Raw genomic sequence first — 16,875 nt, forward strand, 5'->3', positions numbered from 1 at the left:
TAGGCTAGTTCCCTCGTGCCAAGGGGCAAAGCCAGACGGAGCTCACGTAATGTTCGATACAGGGTGGAAGGCTAATCGACTCAAACTGCCGCTTGCGGTGCTTCCTGTATGGAAACGACGCAGTACTGTCATGGGGCCCTGCCAACCTCAAATCCGAATTTTGTGCTAGCCCCCCCCCGCCCCCGAAAAGCTTTATTCGCACTGGACCGTCTGATTAGATTATAAAAAAATATAGGTTTTTGCATTCTCGCGAAAATTAAATTCAAACAACAATTAGCAAACAAATCGTAGGTAATTTTAATTTTTCTGTCCATCAACAAAATAACAAAAGTAAAACAAAACTATTTTCAATTTTGTTTAGTAACTCTTAAAACAATGTGTACTAATATCGCTAATATTGAATATACCCTTTTTTTATATCTTAAGTTAAAAAAATTATCTTGCATTCTAGAAGATTTCACTCAAACGTTTTTTTTTGTAATTAAATAATCTCTCATACGTTATGTACATTGCACCGGCGCAAAAGATATTTGAGACAATAGGCTCGAACATTGATTAAAGCTAAAGAGTGGCCTTAATATAGCGGAATATGGAGATTGTAGATTTTTATTTTTTTGACACATTTTGCATTCGATAATCTTCGAAACGTTTGAGAAGTGCAACTTTAAAAACAAATTTGCAACAATAAACTTTTCCGAATACTTAAGCAGTCTTATTTTAGAGTTTTAAAAGGATTATTAAACGCATCATGACACCTAGAAAACTACCAAATTTAAATGTATTTAATAGTTTTGCTAAAAAAATGGTTTATCAAATGGAACCATGTTTCTATTAACAAGCAATTGAGTTTCTGTAATGGTCCTTAAGAGCCAGGCTTCTCCAAGAAGCACTGGGGAATACTCCAATTGGACGATTAGTACCATCTGACTGATTCGTCCAACAGGAATACTCCCCTAGTCTCACAGGTGCTACACGGAGAAGCCTAACACGTAAGGGGCTTTACGGAAACCTAATTGTTTGTATCTCCTTTAATATTGTAGATAGAATATTAGAATTAAACATGGTGCCAATTGATATGTTCATTATTTTAAACCATGGATGAAGGATGCGCGTGAGGAAATTTGTTTTCACGCTATAGGATAGGCAACTCCCTATCTCGAACGACAGCTTATTCTGTATATACTCTGTTACAACGTCGGTTGTCAGCACGCGCAAACCTAGGTCTCTATGTAACGTAGCTTTGTACGTGCTGTCAAGAGACAAAAAACTTCAGGATCTTCAGGATTTAAAATATCCACGAGTTTTTTAGCTCGAGTGCACGGACCTCTAGACCTTAGTTTCAAATGCGTGTAGTAGACTGTATGCAATTTCACACGTATTTGAAACTAAGGCCTAGAGGTCCGTGCACTCGAGCTAAAAAACTCGCGGATATTTTAAATCCTGAAGATCCTGAAGTTTTTTGTCTCTTGACAGCACGTACAAAGCTACGTTACATAGAGATCTAGCTTTGCGCGTGCTGACAACCGACGTTGTAACAGAGAGTATACAGAATATTCTGTCGTTCGAGATAGGGAGTTGCCTATCCTGTAGAGTGAAAACAAATTTCCTCACGCGCATCCTTCATCCATGTTTTAAACTATTAAAAAGAAAAATTCTATTCCGTAGTATCTTTTAGTAGTAGTTTTATCTTAATAAGGAAACTCGACTGCACACTTTATCAAGATCTAGATGAAAAAAACCAAAACTTATGATTTTTCAATGGTACAGTGACTTACTGCAACTTTTCAAATGTATTCGGTTCTTTCAAAGCGTAATTTTCATACTTGATGCGTTTAAAAAATCTATTTAAGTGGTATGACGTAATAATTAATTAAACTAAAAGTAAGCTATCTATATCAGAATGGATTAATTATTTTATAGTATTCTTAAAAATAGTGGCGGCAATTTTAAAGGTATATTTTTGGCAAATTGTTTTTAAGAAGGGTCAAGTTAACTACCGTACTACGTTAAGCCTTAGATTGGGAAATTTTCGCCGCGTTCTGCTCAATGTCAATGTTTAACGAAGCTAACAGGTCTTTGAAAGCCGTCAATGATTTGCGTAAAGTTAGACAGAAACCTTTACTAGCGGGTAAAAGGGGATATTCGGGTAAGATCGACATGGGGTCATCTGATGCGGCGGTATCGAACTGAGACAGTTCTTTACGGTGAATTTCTCGAAAGACAGTTGGCGATGTTGGAGTCATCGGATGGTTCGAGTTCCAAGCCTCGGAAATATCCAACCATTTCTCCAATCTTTTCACCATTCTAAATGAGAATGTTGGATGGAGAAGGTTCGTTTAGACATTGATTGCGTATACAATATATTACAGTCTCATATCTACAACTACCATAAGCATAAATATTTTACCCACTGAAATTACTCGTGGTGAATGATAAAAAGCAGTGGTAAAATTTTAAATAACGACACGTAGTGGTTTAATAATGCTGAACAAACTACACTTGAGCACCACCACTTTTTCACTATGAATTGTTACACATGGTTCATACCACTTTTGGAAAAAAAAAAAATTTCCCTGAGATTTCCAGGTTTTTCCACACATACTTCCCTGAATTTTCCAGAGTTACGACCCTCCAAAGTTGAGTGTAATGCTATTCCTATGGAGGGGGTTGTTTGTTTACGTTTTGCTTAATTACTCGGCCCCTGTTTGTCGTAGCGCTAAGTTTTTAATATGGTTGGATGGGGGACAAATTGGACTAAATATAACATACTCAAAGGACATCCCCGTATCTCTAGTAGAACCAGTTATAAGCCTCCAAAATATAGTGTAATGTTAATCCTATGGAGGGAATGTTCACGAACATTTTGCTTAATTTCTCGGAACCTGTTTGTCGTAGCCCTAAGTTTTTAGTATGGTTGGATGGGGGACAAATAGGACTATAACATACTCAAAGGACACCCCCGTATCTCTAGTATAACCAGAGTTATAAGCCTCAAAAGTAAAGTGTAATGTTAATCCTATGGAGGGTATGTTCACGAACATTTTGCTTAATTTCTCGGCCCCTGTTTGTCGTAGCCCTAAGTTTTTAGTATGGTTGGATGGGGGACAAATTGGACTATAACATACTCAAAGGACATCCCCCGTATCTCTAATATAACCAGAGTTATAAGCCTCCAAAGTATAGTGTAATGTTAATCCTATGGAGGGTATGTTCACGAACATTTTGCTTAATTACTCGGCCCCTGTTTGACCTAACCCCAAGTTTTTAGTATGGTTGGATGGGGGACAAATTGGACTATAACATCCTCAAAGGACACCCCCGTATCTCTAGTAGAACCAGAGTTATGAGCCTCCAAAGTATAGTGTAATGTTAATCCTATGGAGGGTATGTTCACGAACATTTTGCTTAATTACTCGGCCCCTGTTTGACGCAAATTTCCCTGATTTCCCTGAATTTTACTAAAAATTATGAATTTCCCTGAGGTGTTTGTCAACTATTTATTTCCCTGATTTTTCCAGGTTTTCCCGATTTTCCAGGTTTGTATGAACCCTGTTACATTATGAGCTAAGCCAACTATTATTATGGGAAATGGAAATATTCCACCTAGGCCTTGGCGTACCACTTTCTACGTACACGAGTACTCTAGACTATTCAGTATTCAATTTGTAACATTTGTAAAATAAACTATCCGATTCGGTAATTGATAAGGAAAATGTTTAGTACTCGGTAACCAGTTCGCTACCCAAAAAGTGGTACTCGCCCACCTCTAAGAAAGGTACTTACCGATGAGCTTGGTTTTTGAAATGTTGCGTAATCTCTTCCTTGAAAATATCAGGCGGATTGACAACCATCTTGCTCATGGATTGCACCAATTTGAGAAGAACCATTTCATTGTACATTCGACTATTTTCGCGACCTTGTTGAGTCCCTCGCTGCCTCTCGTAACCCGCTTCGTTATAATAGGGTTCCGAGACGAGTATAAGTCCTTGAATCGACACGATAACTTGCAACAAGTTTGAGGTTTGCGGGTTCCAAATTTCAGTCCCCTTGCCACCCCAAGTTCCTAAAAGCGAGACGCACACTTTCCCACCTTCGTAGAGATTCGGATTAAGTCGATCCGAGCAATAGGAAATGTAATGGCACAATGGCGGAGATTTAGGGTAAACATTTGGTAATTGAAAATCAAAGAGAAATATGCCGTCTTCGTAAGGGGTGCGTTTTGAGCCTTTAATCAAAATTGAGAACAAGTCCTAACAAAAAAAAAAAGTCCAAAGAGATACCATTACAGGTGATTTAATGGTTTAATGGTTTAGTGTTTTAGTTTTCTTTCAATGAATTACCATTCTGTCTTCAAAACCTTTGACAACAATCCCCTCTGGTAGTGAGGTTCGAAGTAGCTGCATCTCTTTTCGAACGGTTTTAAAGAAAGCTCTGGGGTCAACTGGTTGAAATATGCTGAGTTTAAATTTATGAGTGTCCGGTACAGACTCGAGCATGGAAAATATTCCTATTGACGAAAAACGAATTAAAAAATTCAGGTGTTCAAAATTTTGAAGATAAATGTACGAGCACGTGCACACTGGAAAAATTGCTGTCAGACTCTGGGGTCAATTCTCTAATAATCCGAATTATCAGGGAATTGCCCCCCCCCCCCATTTTAGTGGTGTGCGAGTCCCGTTTTTTTTCGGTTTCGAACCGAGTCGAAGTATCAAAAAAAAATAAATAAATAAAAAAAATTTCATATCAAGTATCGAGCCGAGTATCAAAAATTCTTTCGAGTATCAAGTATTTAGATTAGATAAAATTGAGTATTTATCGAGTCCCACATATTTGTCGAGTATTAATCGAAGATGTTCAGTTTAAAAGATTATTAGTGAACAATTACACATTGAAGAGGTTAATTTCAAAATAAATGCTCATGAGCTAAAGTTATAAGCCTTGGATTCGAGTATTAATCGAGTATTTAAGAAGTTAAAAAGCTACTTGAACCTTTCTCGAGTATTTCAATGTGTTGCTATTGAGTATCGAATCGAGTACTCAGCTCGAAACTCGAAATTAACCAGTACTTGCACACCACTGTCAACAGCATTGTCAACTTTATTTATCAGGTCAGGGCAGAAATATATGACTTTACACGAAGTTCACTTCAATAATGGTTAGTACCGTGGACATCATCTATGAAGAAAAAACCCGAAAAAAAAAACTTTGCGAGAGTGAAGAGGAGTGAATTTTTTCCCCCTCCCGACGCGCGCTAGTCGCGAAGAGAAAAATTTTTTCCTCTCGAGAGAGAACTGTGATAAATGGTCACTGCCAAGATAATCTGACGTTTCCTAGAAACGGCGGGATTCAACTGTATTTCGCGCAAGTGAGAAGCCGCTGCATAAGATACAACCATGATACGATTGTATGAAAAGCACATTTTTCTTACTACGCGACGCTAGTGTTTTTATTTTCACCTCTCGGCCTCGCTGTTCGGGAGGAACGGTACCGTTTCTAGCCTGTAAAAATACTTCATAGATGATGGCCGGAGCGAGGTAGGGAGAAGTGAACTTCGTCTAAAGTAATATATTTCTGCTTATAAGCCATGGATTCGAGCATTAATCGAGTATTTAAGAAGTTAAAAAGCTACTTGAACCTTTCTCGAGTATTTCAATATGTTGCTATTGAGTATCGAGTCGAGTACACAGCTCAAAACTCGAAATTAACGAGTACTTGCACACCACTGTCAACAGCATTGTCAACTTTATCAGGTCAGGGCCTGAACCCGATCAAGAAAATTACTGCAGCATAGAGCTATCTCAGAAACCTTAAGTGTGACGTCACATACGCTTTTTGTCCATAGAATCAAAGCGGTACCAAACATGGCCACCCCACTGCCAAAGCTAATCCCATGATGTTTTACCTGGGCACTGAAGTCACAACTGAGATAGCTCTACAAGGTTCATACGAAATTTTTACATTGAAAATCCCTGACTTTTCCAGGTTATCCCTGACCAAATTTTCGCAATATCCCTGAACATTTTAAGGTCCCAGCCCAGAGCCCACTTTTCACACCTGGCTCATATTTAGCATAGGTTGAAGCATGGTTTGATATACCAAACGAAATCCCTGACATATCCCTGACTTTTTAGGAAAATATTTTAAATCCCTGACTTTTTCCCCTATTTTCCATATCCCTGACTTATCCAGGTTATCCAGGTTCCGTACGAACCCTGCTCTATTCCCTCGCAAAACTATTGGTTGTTTTCATAATCTCTATGACATAGCTTAGCTTACCTTGTCCAGCTGTACTCATAATCTCAATTTCGTCCTCTTTACTCAAAACCATATCCCTAACATCATTCAAAGAGGGGCCATTTAACGTTTCATCAGCTTTAACCAAGGCTGTTGCCCCTTCAGGTATAGGTGCTTTGGGAATGTGTTTAGGAGAGTCATCGTTCGAAGCGTCTTTCATGGCGCTACTTGCAGAAGCGGCGGACATTCCAAAAAGATTTTGTAAATCTTGATGGGCGGGGAGCAAGCGGCTTTTCAACAGATGGAAGAGTTGACGGCAAGGATTGTTAGATTCCCCGTGAGATTTGGATGATGCGCCACCACTAGATTTCCCTTGTTCTTTAAGATCAATAGCTTCTTCCAGCTTGTTATTATCGGAATCAGCGGCGATGGATCCATTTTCAATTATCTTACAAGCGTCTGATATCTCCTTCAAAGTGTCCTCGGTTTTATTCCCAGTGTTAAGCCTAACACTTGAAAAAAGCCTGGAGATTTGATCCGCCATATGTTGGGCGCTGTTAATACGCCCCTTTTGCCGAAGTTGCTCCACCAAGGCTTGTAAGTGTTTTTCGTGGAAGTAACCAGTTCCTAAAAGTTGATCCAATAACCTGCATCAAGAATAATATACATGTAGTGGAACTCAAAGGAATAAGCTAGAGGTTAGCGAGTAATTGAATAATCATGACATCAGGGTTCATACAACTTTTGGAAAACAAATTTCCCTGAGATTTCCAGGTTTTTCCCTTATATGGATCAAATGTTATCGAAAGAGGGGGGGGGACAAATGGGACTATAACATAGTCAAAGGACATCCCCGTATCTCTAATATAACCAGAGTTAAGAGCCTCCAAAGTATAGTGTAATGTTAATCCTATGGAGGGTTTGTTTACGGACATTTTGCTTAATTACTCGGCCCCTGTTTGTCGTTGCCCTACGTTTTTAGTATGGTTGGATGGGGGATAAATTGGACTATAACATACTCAAAGGACATCCCCGTATCTCTAATATAACCAGAGTTACGAGCCTCCAAAGTATAGTGTAATGTTAATCCTATGGAGGGAATGTTCACGAACATTTTGCTCAATTACTCGGCCCCTGCTTGACTCAAATTTCCCTGATTTCCCTGAATTTTACTAAAAATTCGAAATTTCCCTGAGGTTTTTGCCAACTACTTATTTCCCTGATTTTTCCAGGTTTTCCCGGTTTTCCAGGTTTGTATGAACCCTGTGACATGGGACAAAAATCCACAAGCGCATGCGCCTTGGGAAAATAGTTAAGCGATAATAGAGTAACGATGAGGGAACTATTTATCGCCTATCTGATTGGGTTAACTAATCTTGCTCCAAATGTTGGGAATGATGTTGGGAAGAATTATGTTACAATTACGCAGCTTTGTGGTGTTACACTTCTCTCGAAGAGAAGTATTATATACTTCTGATCATATTCATACCTGCACTGCTTGTAAATCTCAAGAAGCTTCCTCATCAAGGCTGTATTTTGAATTGTGGGATCCTGAACGAATATTTCGTCAATCTGTGCCATACCAGCGCGTAATTTCTCAATTTTGGTTAAGAGATTTTGTTTTAAAGGCGTAGGCGACTCATTTGAATTTGCATCTCCACTAGCTGAAGGCAATTTAGGTATGACTGATCCGCTTTGCATAGTTGAACCTTTGTTAACTTCATTCTCTTTTTTATTAGGAACTTTCTCGGCATCTTCTTTAACCTTAGACTTTTTCTCCACTTCCTCTCCTCCGCTACCATCCTCGGAACTTACAACCGAAGCTTCCGATTCCGTTTCCCAACTATCCTCTTCACCAGCCGAGTCATCCTCACCCCAAAGGTCATCCGAATCCTACAGAGAACCATTTTGAACACACAAATCCGACTTAAAACACAAACAAAAGAAAACAAGATGGCACCGGCCATATTACACTTTTGCGCGGCCTCTAGTACTAGACTAGAATTAGTATTACTGTTATCATTATAATATGACCCCAACAAATTTTTAATTTTTGGTTTTTTTCCATTGTTTATAAAATAGCATTCCGATTATGAATAAAACCAATCTAGTCAGAATTTGGTTTACAGTTCAATTAAATAAGTGAATCGCGGCCGTTCCCAGGCGACGATTATCTCTTCACGAGATAGGCTTTACCAAATAACTGTAGCTTGTCAACATACCTCCGTGGCTCAGCTTGCTTAGTCAATAATCTGAGGAGAAAAGTGGGGATCCAAAGCGCAAAATATTTTCTTAGATAAAAAAATTATGTTGATGTTGCAGAGCCACCTAAGAGTGGTTCTTTGCAAATATCCGACCGTGTACGCGAAAAAAGGGGGAAACGGGGATATAAAAGGCGCCCAGCCTGCCAGCAAGGGTCGGAACAATACTTTCGCTAGCTCTAAAGAGCGCAAAAGTAAAAAGCAGCACTTACATATTCTCCAATCCTGTACAGTTCTTGAGGATAACAAAAAGACTTTCTTCCACTGACCCAAAAGACTTCAACTTTCCCTGATGGATGAATATCCAAAACCTGGCCAGCAGTATTCTCAGGATTATTATCCTCAAAATTGGCCACCCGTATGACGCAAGAACCAGGCCGATAACGAAAATCTGGATGATCTTTGATATCATAGACACTAACTTCCTGTTCGTCAATGACTAGAGGTCTATAATAAAACTGAAATTAATTTATACAAAGCTCAGTTGAAACTGCAGGGTTCATACAACTTTTGGAAAACAAATTTCCCTGAGATTTCCAGGCTTTTCTCTTATATGGAGTATCTTATGGATCAAATGTTAACGAAAGAGGGGGGGAGCAAATGGGACTATAACATACTCAAAGGACATCCCCATATCTCTAATATAACCAGAGTTACGAGCCTCCAAAATTTAGTGTAATGTTAATCCTATGGAAGGTTTGTTTACGGACATTTTGCTTAATTACTCGGCCCCTGTTTGTCGTAGCCGTATGTTTTTAGTATGGTTGGATGGGGGATAAATTGGACTATAACATACTCAAAGGACATCCCCGTATCTCTAATATAACCAGAGTTATGACCCTCCAAAATTTAGTGTAATGTTAATCCTATGGAGGGTTTGTTTACGGACATTTTGCTTAATTACTCGGCCCCTGTTTGTCGTAGCCGTATGTTTTTAGTATGGTTGGATGGGGGATAAATTGGACTATAACATACTCAAAGGACATCCCCGTATCTCTAGTAGAACCAGAGTTACGAGCCTCCAAAATTTAGTGTAATGTTAATCCTAAGGAGGGAATATTCATGAACATTTTGCTCAATTACTCGGCCCCTGTTTGACTCAAATTTCCCTGAATTTTACTAAAAATTCTAAATTTCCCTGAGGTGTTTTGTCAACTATTATATTTCCCTGATTTTTCCCTGTTTTCCAGGTTTGTATGAACCCTGTTGAATATGAAAAAGGGGATACTAACATTGGATCACTTCCGGCAATGTACGTTTTCAGCCACGTAACATAGGCTGTACGTCCAGTATGATCTACTTTTCTAACAACGCCGTATTCGTGGGCTTTTGGTTGATCCTTATTTTCAAGGACAAAATCTCCAGGGAAAAACTCGTGACCGTCTAAATGATGAATAGGATAAAGCTCGGCTGAATTTATCTCTTCTTCGACGCTACCATCCTGCCATACTACGGCGGCCTTTGTTTCTGTGACTAGAGTCTCGGTAACAACTCGTTCCCCGGGTGTAATTGGTAGAACGACGCTAGGAGTGTATTTTTTCCTTGCACGCCTGAGTTTCTTCTTTTTCAACATTTTTGTGGCTAACCACGGACCAGATCTATTTCCTTTACGGCTTTTACGACTTCCGGCTCGACCCTGTTCTACCGATGAAGCTGTGGAATGACTCGTGACTGAACCCGAGACTGAGGAATTGTCATCTTCGTCGTCAATGTCTTCGAAGTCAGACTCACTATTGGTTTTATTAAAGTTTAGCATTATTGAAGTGACTGTGTCGTTTGAAGGAAACGAGAAAGCGAAAATGGAGATACTAACCTATCCTAAAATAGAAAGAAAGAAAACCATTATTTAACCTTGTTCTAATTCTAAAGTTTATGGAAGTTTAAGCTAAAACAAATTTGTATACTATAAGGCATGATTTTAAGATAACCAGGGCAGGGTTCATACAACTTTTGGAAAAACAAATTTCCCTGAGTTTTCCAGGTTTTTCCCGTATATGGAGTATCCTATGGATCAAATGTTAACGAAGGAGGGGGGGGGCAAATTGGACTATTACATAATCAAAGGACATCGCCGTATCTCTAATATAACCAGAGTTACGAGCCTCCAAAGTATAGTGTAATGTTAATCCTATGGAGGGTTTGTTTACGGACATTTTGCTTAATTACTCGGCCCCTGTTTATCGTAGCCGTATGTTTTTAGTATGGTTGGATGGGGGATAATTGGGACTATAACATAGTCAAAGTACATCCCCGTATCTCTAATATAACCAGAGTTACGAGCCTCCAAAGTATAGTGTAATGTTAATCCTATGGAGGGTTTTTTTACGGACATTATGCATAATTACTCGGCCCCTGTTTGTCGTAGCCGTATGTTTTTAGTATGGTTGGATGGGGGACAAATAGGACTATAACATACTCAAAGGACATCCCCGTATCTCTAATATAACCAGAGTTATGGGCCTCCAAAGTATAGTGTAATGTTAATCCTATGGAGGGAATATTCATGAACATTTTGCTTAATTACTCGGCCCCTGTTTGACGCAAATTTCCCTGAATTGTATTAAAAATTATGAATTTCCCTGAGGTTTTTGTCAACTATTTATTTCCCTGATTATTCCAGGTTTTCCCTGTTTTCCAGGTTTGTATGAACCCTGATAACTAACTAAAGAAATAAAATTCATTATGGTGACTGAAGTTGCTAAATGATGCGGTCTGCTTATGCTTATAACAAGGATAAATAAGGTAAGATGAATTGGAAAGGATGACTGGGCAACCTGCGGCACCGTAACTCTCCCAGCATACCTCGCGCACGCCCCTACCTTCGGTAAACGATTGTTAAGTGCTGCCGCATAGCGCCAATGCAAAAAACTATCAAAATTTTTGTTTAAACGTATATAAATCGAAGTCCTGACTGATAATCAATGCCCAGCCCAAACCGCTTGCCCTAGAAGGCTGAAAATTTGCAGGGACGTTACTCATAAGTAGTAGGCGCGTACTAAGAAAGATTTTCCCAATCCGCCGCCATCTTAATAAATGGCGTCCAGAAATGTAAAAATTCTTCTCTATGCAACAAAGTCCGCGCGTTTCAACCGATTTCGCAAATATTTATTACACTGGTTTCCTTTAACCTATAGACGGGCTGAATGGTCTTTTGGGATCGATTGTTGCGATCTTTTTAAATGGCGGCCAAAAACTTAAAACCCCTTCTTTATGGAATAATTTCCGCGTGAAAAGCAATAAAAAATGTCGCGACGGGCTGACGGGCAACGCCGAGTGCCTTCGCTCCTAGGGTGCTTCAAAAATATTAGCCATCAGTAAAATCTACCCATTCTTTATATCATTTTGATGGAATTTCTTATTACACGCGAGCGACGCCTCTTATCTCCATAACTTTGTTTTAGCTTTTTGTGGGTGTTAAAAGAATAACAAAATTTACCTTATCATGATTTATAGTAATTTGTGCGCAATTACTTATATCCGAGTTAGACTCGGTTGTTTCAACTGACTTTGCACTATCCACACAACTGACGGCTTCATCTTCAGCAGCTTCGGGAAGTAGGCCACCGACTTTTGAGGACATTACTTTCTTCCACTCATCCAGGGACAAGATTTGATCCTTATCCTTGATGACGTAATAGTTTCTATCACCCGTTTGTAGAGCGCAGGGCTCAAAAATGTGCATCATTTTGATTTTTTTCAGATCATCTCCTTGCACTATGTATTTTGGTTGTTCCACATCCAACGTTACGCTAGAATCTTCGCAATAAGCTCGGCATAACCACTGAACTTCTAACGACACTACTTTAACCTGCGAATAAGCCGCTTGCTTTCACGCTTTCTAGATCACTAATTTTGTAAACGTGATCGTGAACTTACGTCTTCAACAGTTACCCATAGGCTACGCGACGGTTTTGTTAGAAGAGTCGCGATTTCTTTTGACTTGTTTAGCCACGTAACTTTCTCAAAACAATGCACGGGACCCCATAAACGCTGACCAGGATAGAAATTGTACTTTCGGAACTCTGATAACTGTTTCGAAATAGAAAAACCCATTCTCAAAAATAGGAGTTTAAGGTAAAGTTCAGGTAATGTAACATTATACTTTAAAAGAATGGCTGCTTTTTCTAAATATAAAAGGAATCAAGGACTACTGCCCCGCCATTGTTTTATTGGGGTCTGCTAAACAGAACCTCTAACCCGAGGGGTCCAACATTTACACGAAATCCCGTACGCTTCTCGCAAAATCTTTCAGACAAAATCACGAAATCTTTGAAGAAATCACGAAATTACGAAATCAAAGATGAATTTTCGAAATCTTTGGCAAAATCGTGAAATCAAGAAGTAACTACGAAATCTTTGTTAAAATCGCGAAATCAATGAAGAAATCGCGAAATCTTTGGTGAAATCGCGAAATCAATGAAGAAATCGCGAAATCTTTGGTGAAATCGCGAAATCAATGAAGAAATCGCGAAATCTTTGGTGAAATCGCGAAATCAATGAAGAAATCGCGAAATCTTTGGTGAAATCGCGAAATCAATGAAGAAATCGCGAAATCAATGAAGAAATCGCGAAATCAATGAAGAAATCGCGAAATCAATGAAGAAATCGCGAAATCAATGAAGAAATCGCGAAATCAATGAAGAAATCGCGAAATCAATGAAGAAATCGCGAAATCAATGAAGAAATCGCGAAATCAATGAAGAAATCGCGAAATCAATGAAGAAATCGCGAAATCAATGAAGAAATCGCGAAATCAATGAAGAAATCGCGAAATCTTTGGTGAAATCGCGAAATCTTTGGTGAAATCGCGAAATCTTTGGTGAAATCGCGAAATCTTTGGTGAAATCGCGAAATCTTTGGTGAAATCGCAAAATCATTGGCAAAATTTCAAATCAAGGAAGAAATCCCGAAATTTTGGGCAAAATCACGAACTCTTTGTGAAATCTTTGGCGAAATCATGAAATCTTTCTCGAAATCACGAAATCCCATACACTTTTTTGAGAATGTCGGACCCCTTGCTCTAACCCCTAAGGGATTGGATGAATTATCACAAAGAGGTAAGGAATTAAGAGGTTCTGCCGCTAAATCAATGGCGGCGCAGTAGTCCTCGTTTTTAAGACTAATTAAATGCTAATTATCATATTGTAATAAGAGATCATTTTTCCTTTTATATTTAGAAAAAGGCCGTTCATTTAAGGTATACTGTTATGTTACCTGAACTTCCTTTCAAATTTTCTAATATGACATATTTTACCCTATCTCGCTTGTCCAAGACATCATCTAAGTCTAAGGCATCATCGTCTGATAGTATACACCTAGATCCATCTACCGTTCTCACTGTAACTTCAGATTTGACTACTTTTATAATACCAACCCAACTTCCTAAAAATACTGCTATGTCTGAACTATAATCCTAAACAATACCGAAACAGTTTAAGAAATACGCTAGGACTTAGTCTTATACATTGTTTTCACTAAAGAGGGTATTGTGAATGTCCTCAGAGTGTTGTCAGCAGTGTTGTTCTTGGTAGTACAATTGTACTTTTTTAGTACATTTTAAAGTCTTCAGCACGAAAAGTTCATTTTGATGTTTGAAAGTACATTTTCAAATTCCATTTTTTAACATTACTGTCCCGCAAGATGGCGCCAAAAGCCTTTCGTGGAGGGGGGAAGGAAATTTTAATGCCCCCTAAGGGGGGGGGGAAAGTACGTTTTCAAAAAGCCTCCCATTGGGTAGTATGTTTTACTATTGGGGAAAGTATGTTCCCAAAAATCTAAGGAACAACACTGCTCCGAGTGTTCAGTGTTGTTCTTGGTAGTACAATTGTACTTTTTTAGTACATTTTAAAGTCTTCAGTACGAAAAGTACATTTTGACGTTTGAAAGTACATTTTGATGTTTGAAAGTACATTTTCAAATTCCATTTTTTAACATTACTGTCCCGCAAGATGGCGCCAAAAGCCTTTCGTGGAGGGGGGAAGGAAATTTTAATACCCCCAATGGGGGAAAAGTACGTTTTCAAAAAGCCTCCCATAGAGTAATATTTGCTGGGGGGGGGGGTGAGACGTCATTGGTTTTTCAGCCAATGAAATTAAGAAGCCAACAGATGGAGTCACCTTCTGGTGGCTATAGAGCTCATGTTAAATTCTGCCGCCAAAATGGCGAATGGGCGGAGTTTTAATGCCACCCTCCCTGTAAAAGATATAACTCTATTGGGGTAGTACGTTTTACTATTGGAGAAAGTACGTTCCCAAGAATCTAAGGAACAACACTGGTTGTCAGTCAAGAGAGAAAAGCTAGGAAATATGTTTGAATCAAAACTTGACAAACTTGACAGTTAAAATTGTGAAAAATGGGAGTAATTTTTTCTAACCCTTTTAGTGAAAACTATCTATATATATTGTAACTTACTTCTAAAGGAGTTAAATCGGTACTTTTTACATCTGTAATCACTAATTTACTTCCTACGATTTGAATAGCAGCCCTAACATCGGTCGATCGACAATATCCTAATTGAGTGTCTTTGCCCTTTACAAGTTTACGTACAATATCGCCTGGCATTAACGAACGATCTAAAAGTTTAACCTAAAACCACAGAAGCGTAAACGTCTTACAAATTCATCATACTAATATTAAGGTTTCTATAATATACCCTTTTTTCTGATAATACTTCTTCACGGCCCTTTGGATGCCAAGCGATTCGAACATGGCCTCTCTTCATTCGATCTTCCCAATCAGCTAGTTTATCAGTTTCATCTTCTTCATCGCTACTTACAAACTCGGAGTTTTCTAAGATGAGTCCAAATTCAACATGCCCTTTCTTGTTTAGACGATAAACTGTATCCTCCTCAAAGTATTTGCAAGTGGAAGCCATGTTCTATAATGATTTTGTTTTGCTCAAAATTCATCAAATAAGTTACAATTACAACAGGCGGGCAAAAATTGACTGCAAGATATCCAACGCACTAGGCGGTTATCGGGAAGTAATGCAGTGTTTTGAATTGAGTTGACCAAGGCTTAGTTGTAAGACTATATTAGTTACCTTTACGGGACTTTTTCCTTAAAATACGTAATTTATTTTAAACATCCAACCCTCCAAGATCAAATTAAAAAACAAAAATTTAATGTCTATTTTAATAAGGCTAGTAAAAACGCTGATTCCGTTTCTGAACCACAGGCAACCGTGAACCGGACCCGCACTCTGTTCTGCCACTGTCAACTTGTCAAGCAGTCTACTGTCTGCGTCTGCCAAGCCATGGCCAACTTAGATTACCGGTGGAAGAAGGCCTGCCAGCTTCACACGAGCCCCATGTTAAAAAACAACTAGCAAAGCCAAAAACAAGTTGGGAAACCAAAATGAGCCTCTCCGATTCGAGGCTAGGAGTCTAGGACTACGACCCAATAAAGAGGTTTTTCATGAAAGCCCTAGCATGGATGAAGGATGCGCGTGAAAAACATTCGACGCTCTACAGGATGTGCAACTCCCTATACTAAAGAGTAGACAAGTCGATACTAGCGCCGCCTGGCTACCAGCGCTGGAAACCCTCGCGGGAAAAATAAAAAATACTGGGCATAAGAAAAAAACACGCGCTACCGTCAATTTTTTTCCTTAGCGTCGTCTGCTAGAAGCAAAACAGACGGTTTTTTTCTTATGTCCTGTATTTTTTATTTTTCCCGCGAGGGTTTCCAGCGCTCGTAGCCAGGTGGCGCTAGTATCGACTTGTCTACTTTTTAGTATAGGGAGTTGCACATCCTCTTGAGCGTCGAATGTTTTTCACGCGCATCCTTCATCCATGGCCCTAGTTCCTTAAAAAACCGTAAAAGAAAAAGAAAAAAAAGGGAAAAGTTTCACTTCTAGCATATGCCTCTTTAAATATAAATAAACCAAGTTTAGGTTGTGATTATACTCAAACTAATGTTTTATTAATTTTAGCCATGTTAAAAGCTAATGCCTTGGATTTTTCGAGCGAAAAAGCTGAAAATTCCTGATACCAGAAGCTAATAGAAAACTATAGTTTTCTATTAGCTTCTGCTGATACGTGCTTTTACTTAGGAAAATGTTTTTTGGAGGGGCTTCTATTGCGGCATCCAAAGCGTGATGGAGTGGGCTGTGATTGTACAAAATTGGACCAGAGTGTATGATGACAGAGTTAAGAGATTGGCGCTTAAAAAGAGAAGAGGCTAAGAGCGTTTTTCTTTGAGGTTTGCTTCCGGATTGATCCCAACCGCTCCGACTCTAGAGACGGAGCGACTAAAATGGAGTGCCTGATGACGTCACAAAACCGCTCTGAAAAAAACTTTTGTCTTTCATAAGGGAGCAACTACATTGGGTCCATGGACGAACCAATACTGAAGGACGGATGGCAGAGGGAGAAAGTTG

The 16,875-nt window shown here is 39.0% G+C and overlaps 1 protein-coding gene across 1 annotated transcript; it reads right to left on the reverse strand.

Moving 5' to 3' along the window:
- Positions 1 to 273: 273 nt before the first annotated feature.
- Positions 274 to 15,727, reverse strand: LOC149618845 ((E3-independent) E2 ubiquitin-conjugating enzyme UBE2O). Its single transcript, XM_089854387.1, has 13 exons — positions 15,538 to 15,727; positions 15,148 to 15,372; positions 14,907 to 15,080; positions 13,750 to 13,908; positions 12,372 to 12,524; positions 11,958 to 12,303; positions 9,728 to 10,235; positions 8,708 to 8,942; positions 7,724 to 8,127; positions 6,277 to 6,881; positions 4,341 to 4,507; positions 3,784 to 4,250; positions 274 to 2,304 (listed from the first exon to the last, which is right to left on the reverse strand). The coding sequence occupies exons 2-13, from the start codon at positions 15,367 to 15,369 to the stop codon at positions 2,007 to 2,009; spliced, it is 3,738 nt and encodes a 1,245-aa protein (XP_089710513.1). The 5' UTR covers positions 15,370 to 15,372; positions 15,538 to 15,727; the 3' UTR covers positions 274 to 2,006.
- Between the last annotated feature and the right edge of the window lie 1,148 nt (positions 15,728 to 16,875).

Source organism: Phalangium opilio, unplaced genomic scaffold (genome assembly GCF_054372755.1).
Source record: "Phalangium opilio isolate 3A_F unplaced genomic scaffold, DU_Popi_V2 ptg000209l_1, whole genome shotgun sequence".
In the NCBI taxonomy this organism is placed as follows: Eukaryota; Metazoa; Arthropoda; class Arachnida; order Opiliones; family Phalangiidae; genus Phalangium; species Phalangium opilio.

What these genes read in the sequence shown, in the direction of transcription:
- LOC149618845 (XM_089854387.1), bottom strand. Translation starts at nt 15,369, where the DNA reads ATGGCTTCCACTTGCAAATACTTTGAGGAGGATACAGTTTATCGTCTA. An exon ending in AAGTATTATCAGAAAAAAGG is followed by an intron (nt 15,081 to 15,147) that starts GTATATTATAGA and finishes CTGTGGTTTTAG; the next exon opens with GTTAAACTTTTAGATCGTTC. An exon ending in ATTGCCGGAAGTGATCCAAT is followed by an intron (nt 8,943 to 9,727) that starts GTTAGTATCCCC and finishes GTTTTATTATAG; the next exon opens with ACCTCTAGTCATTGACGAAC.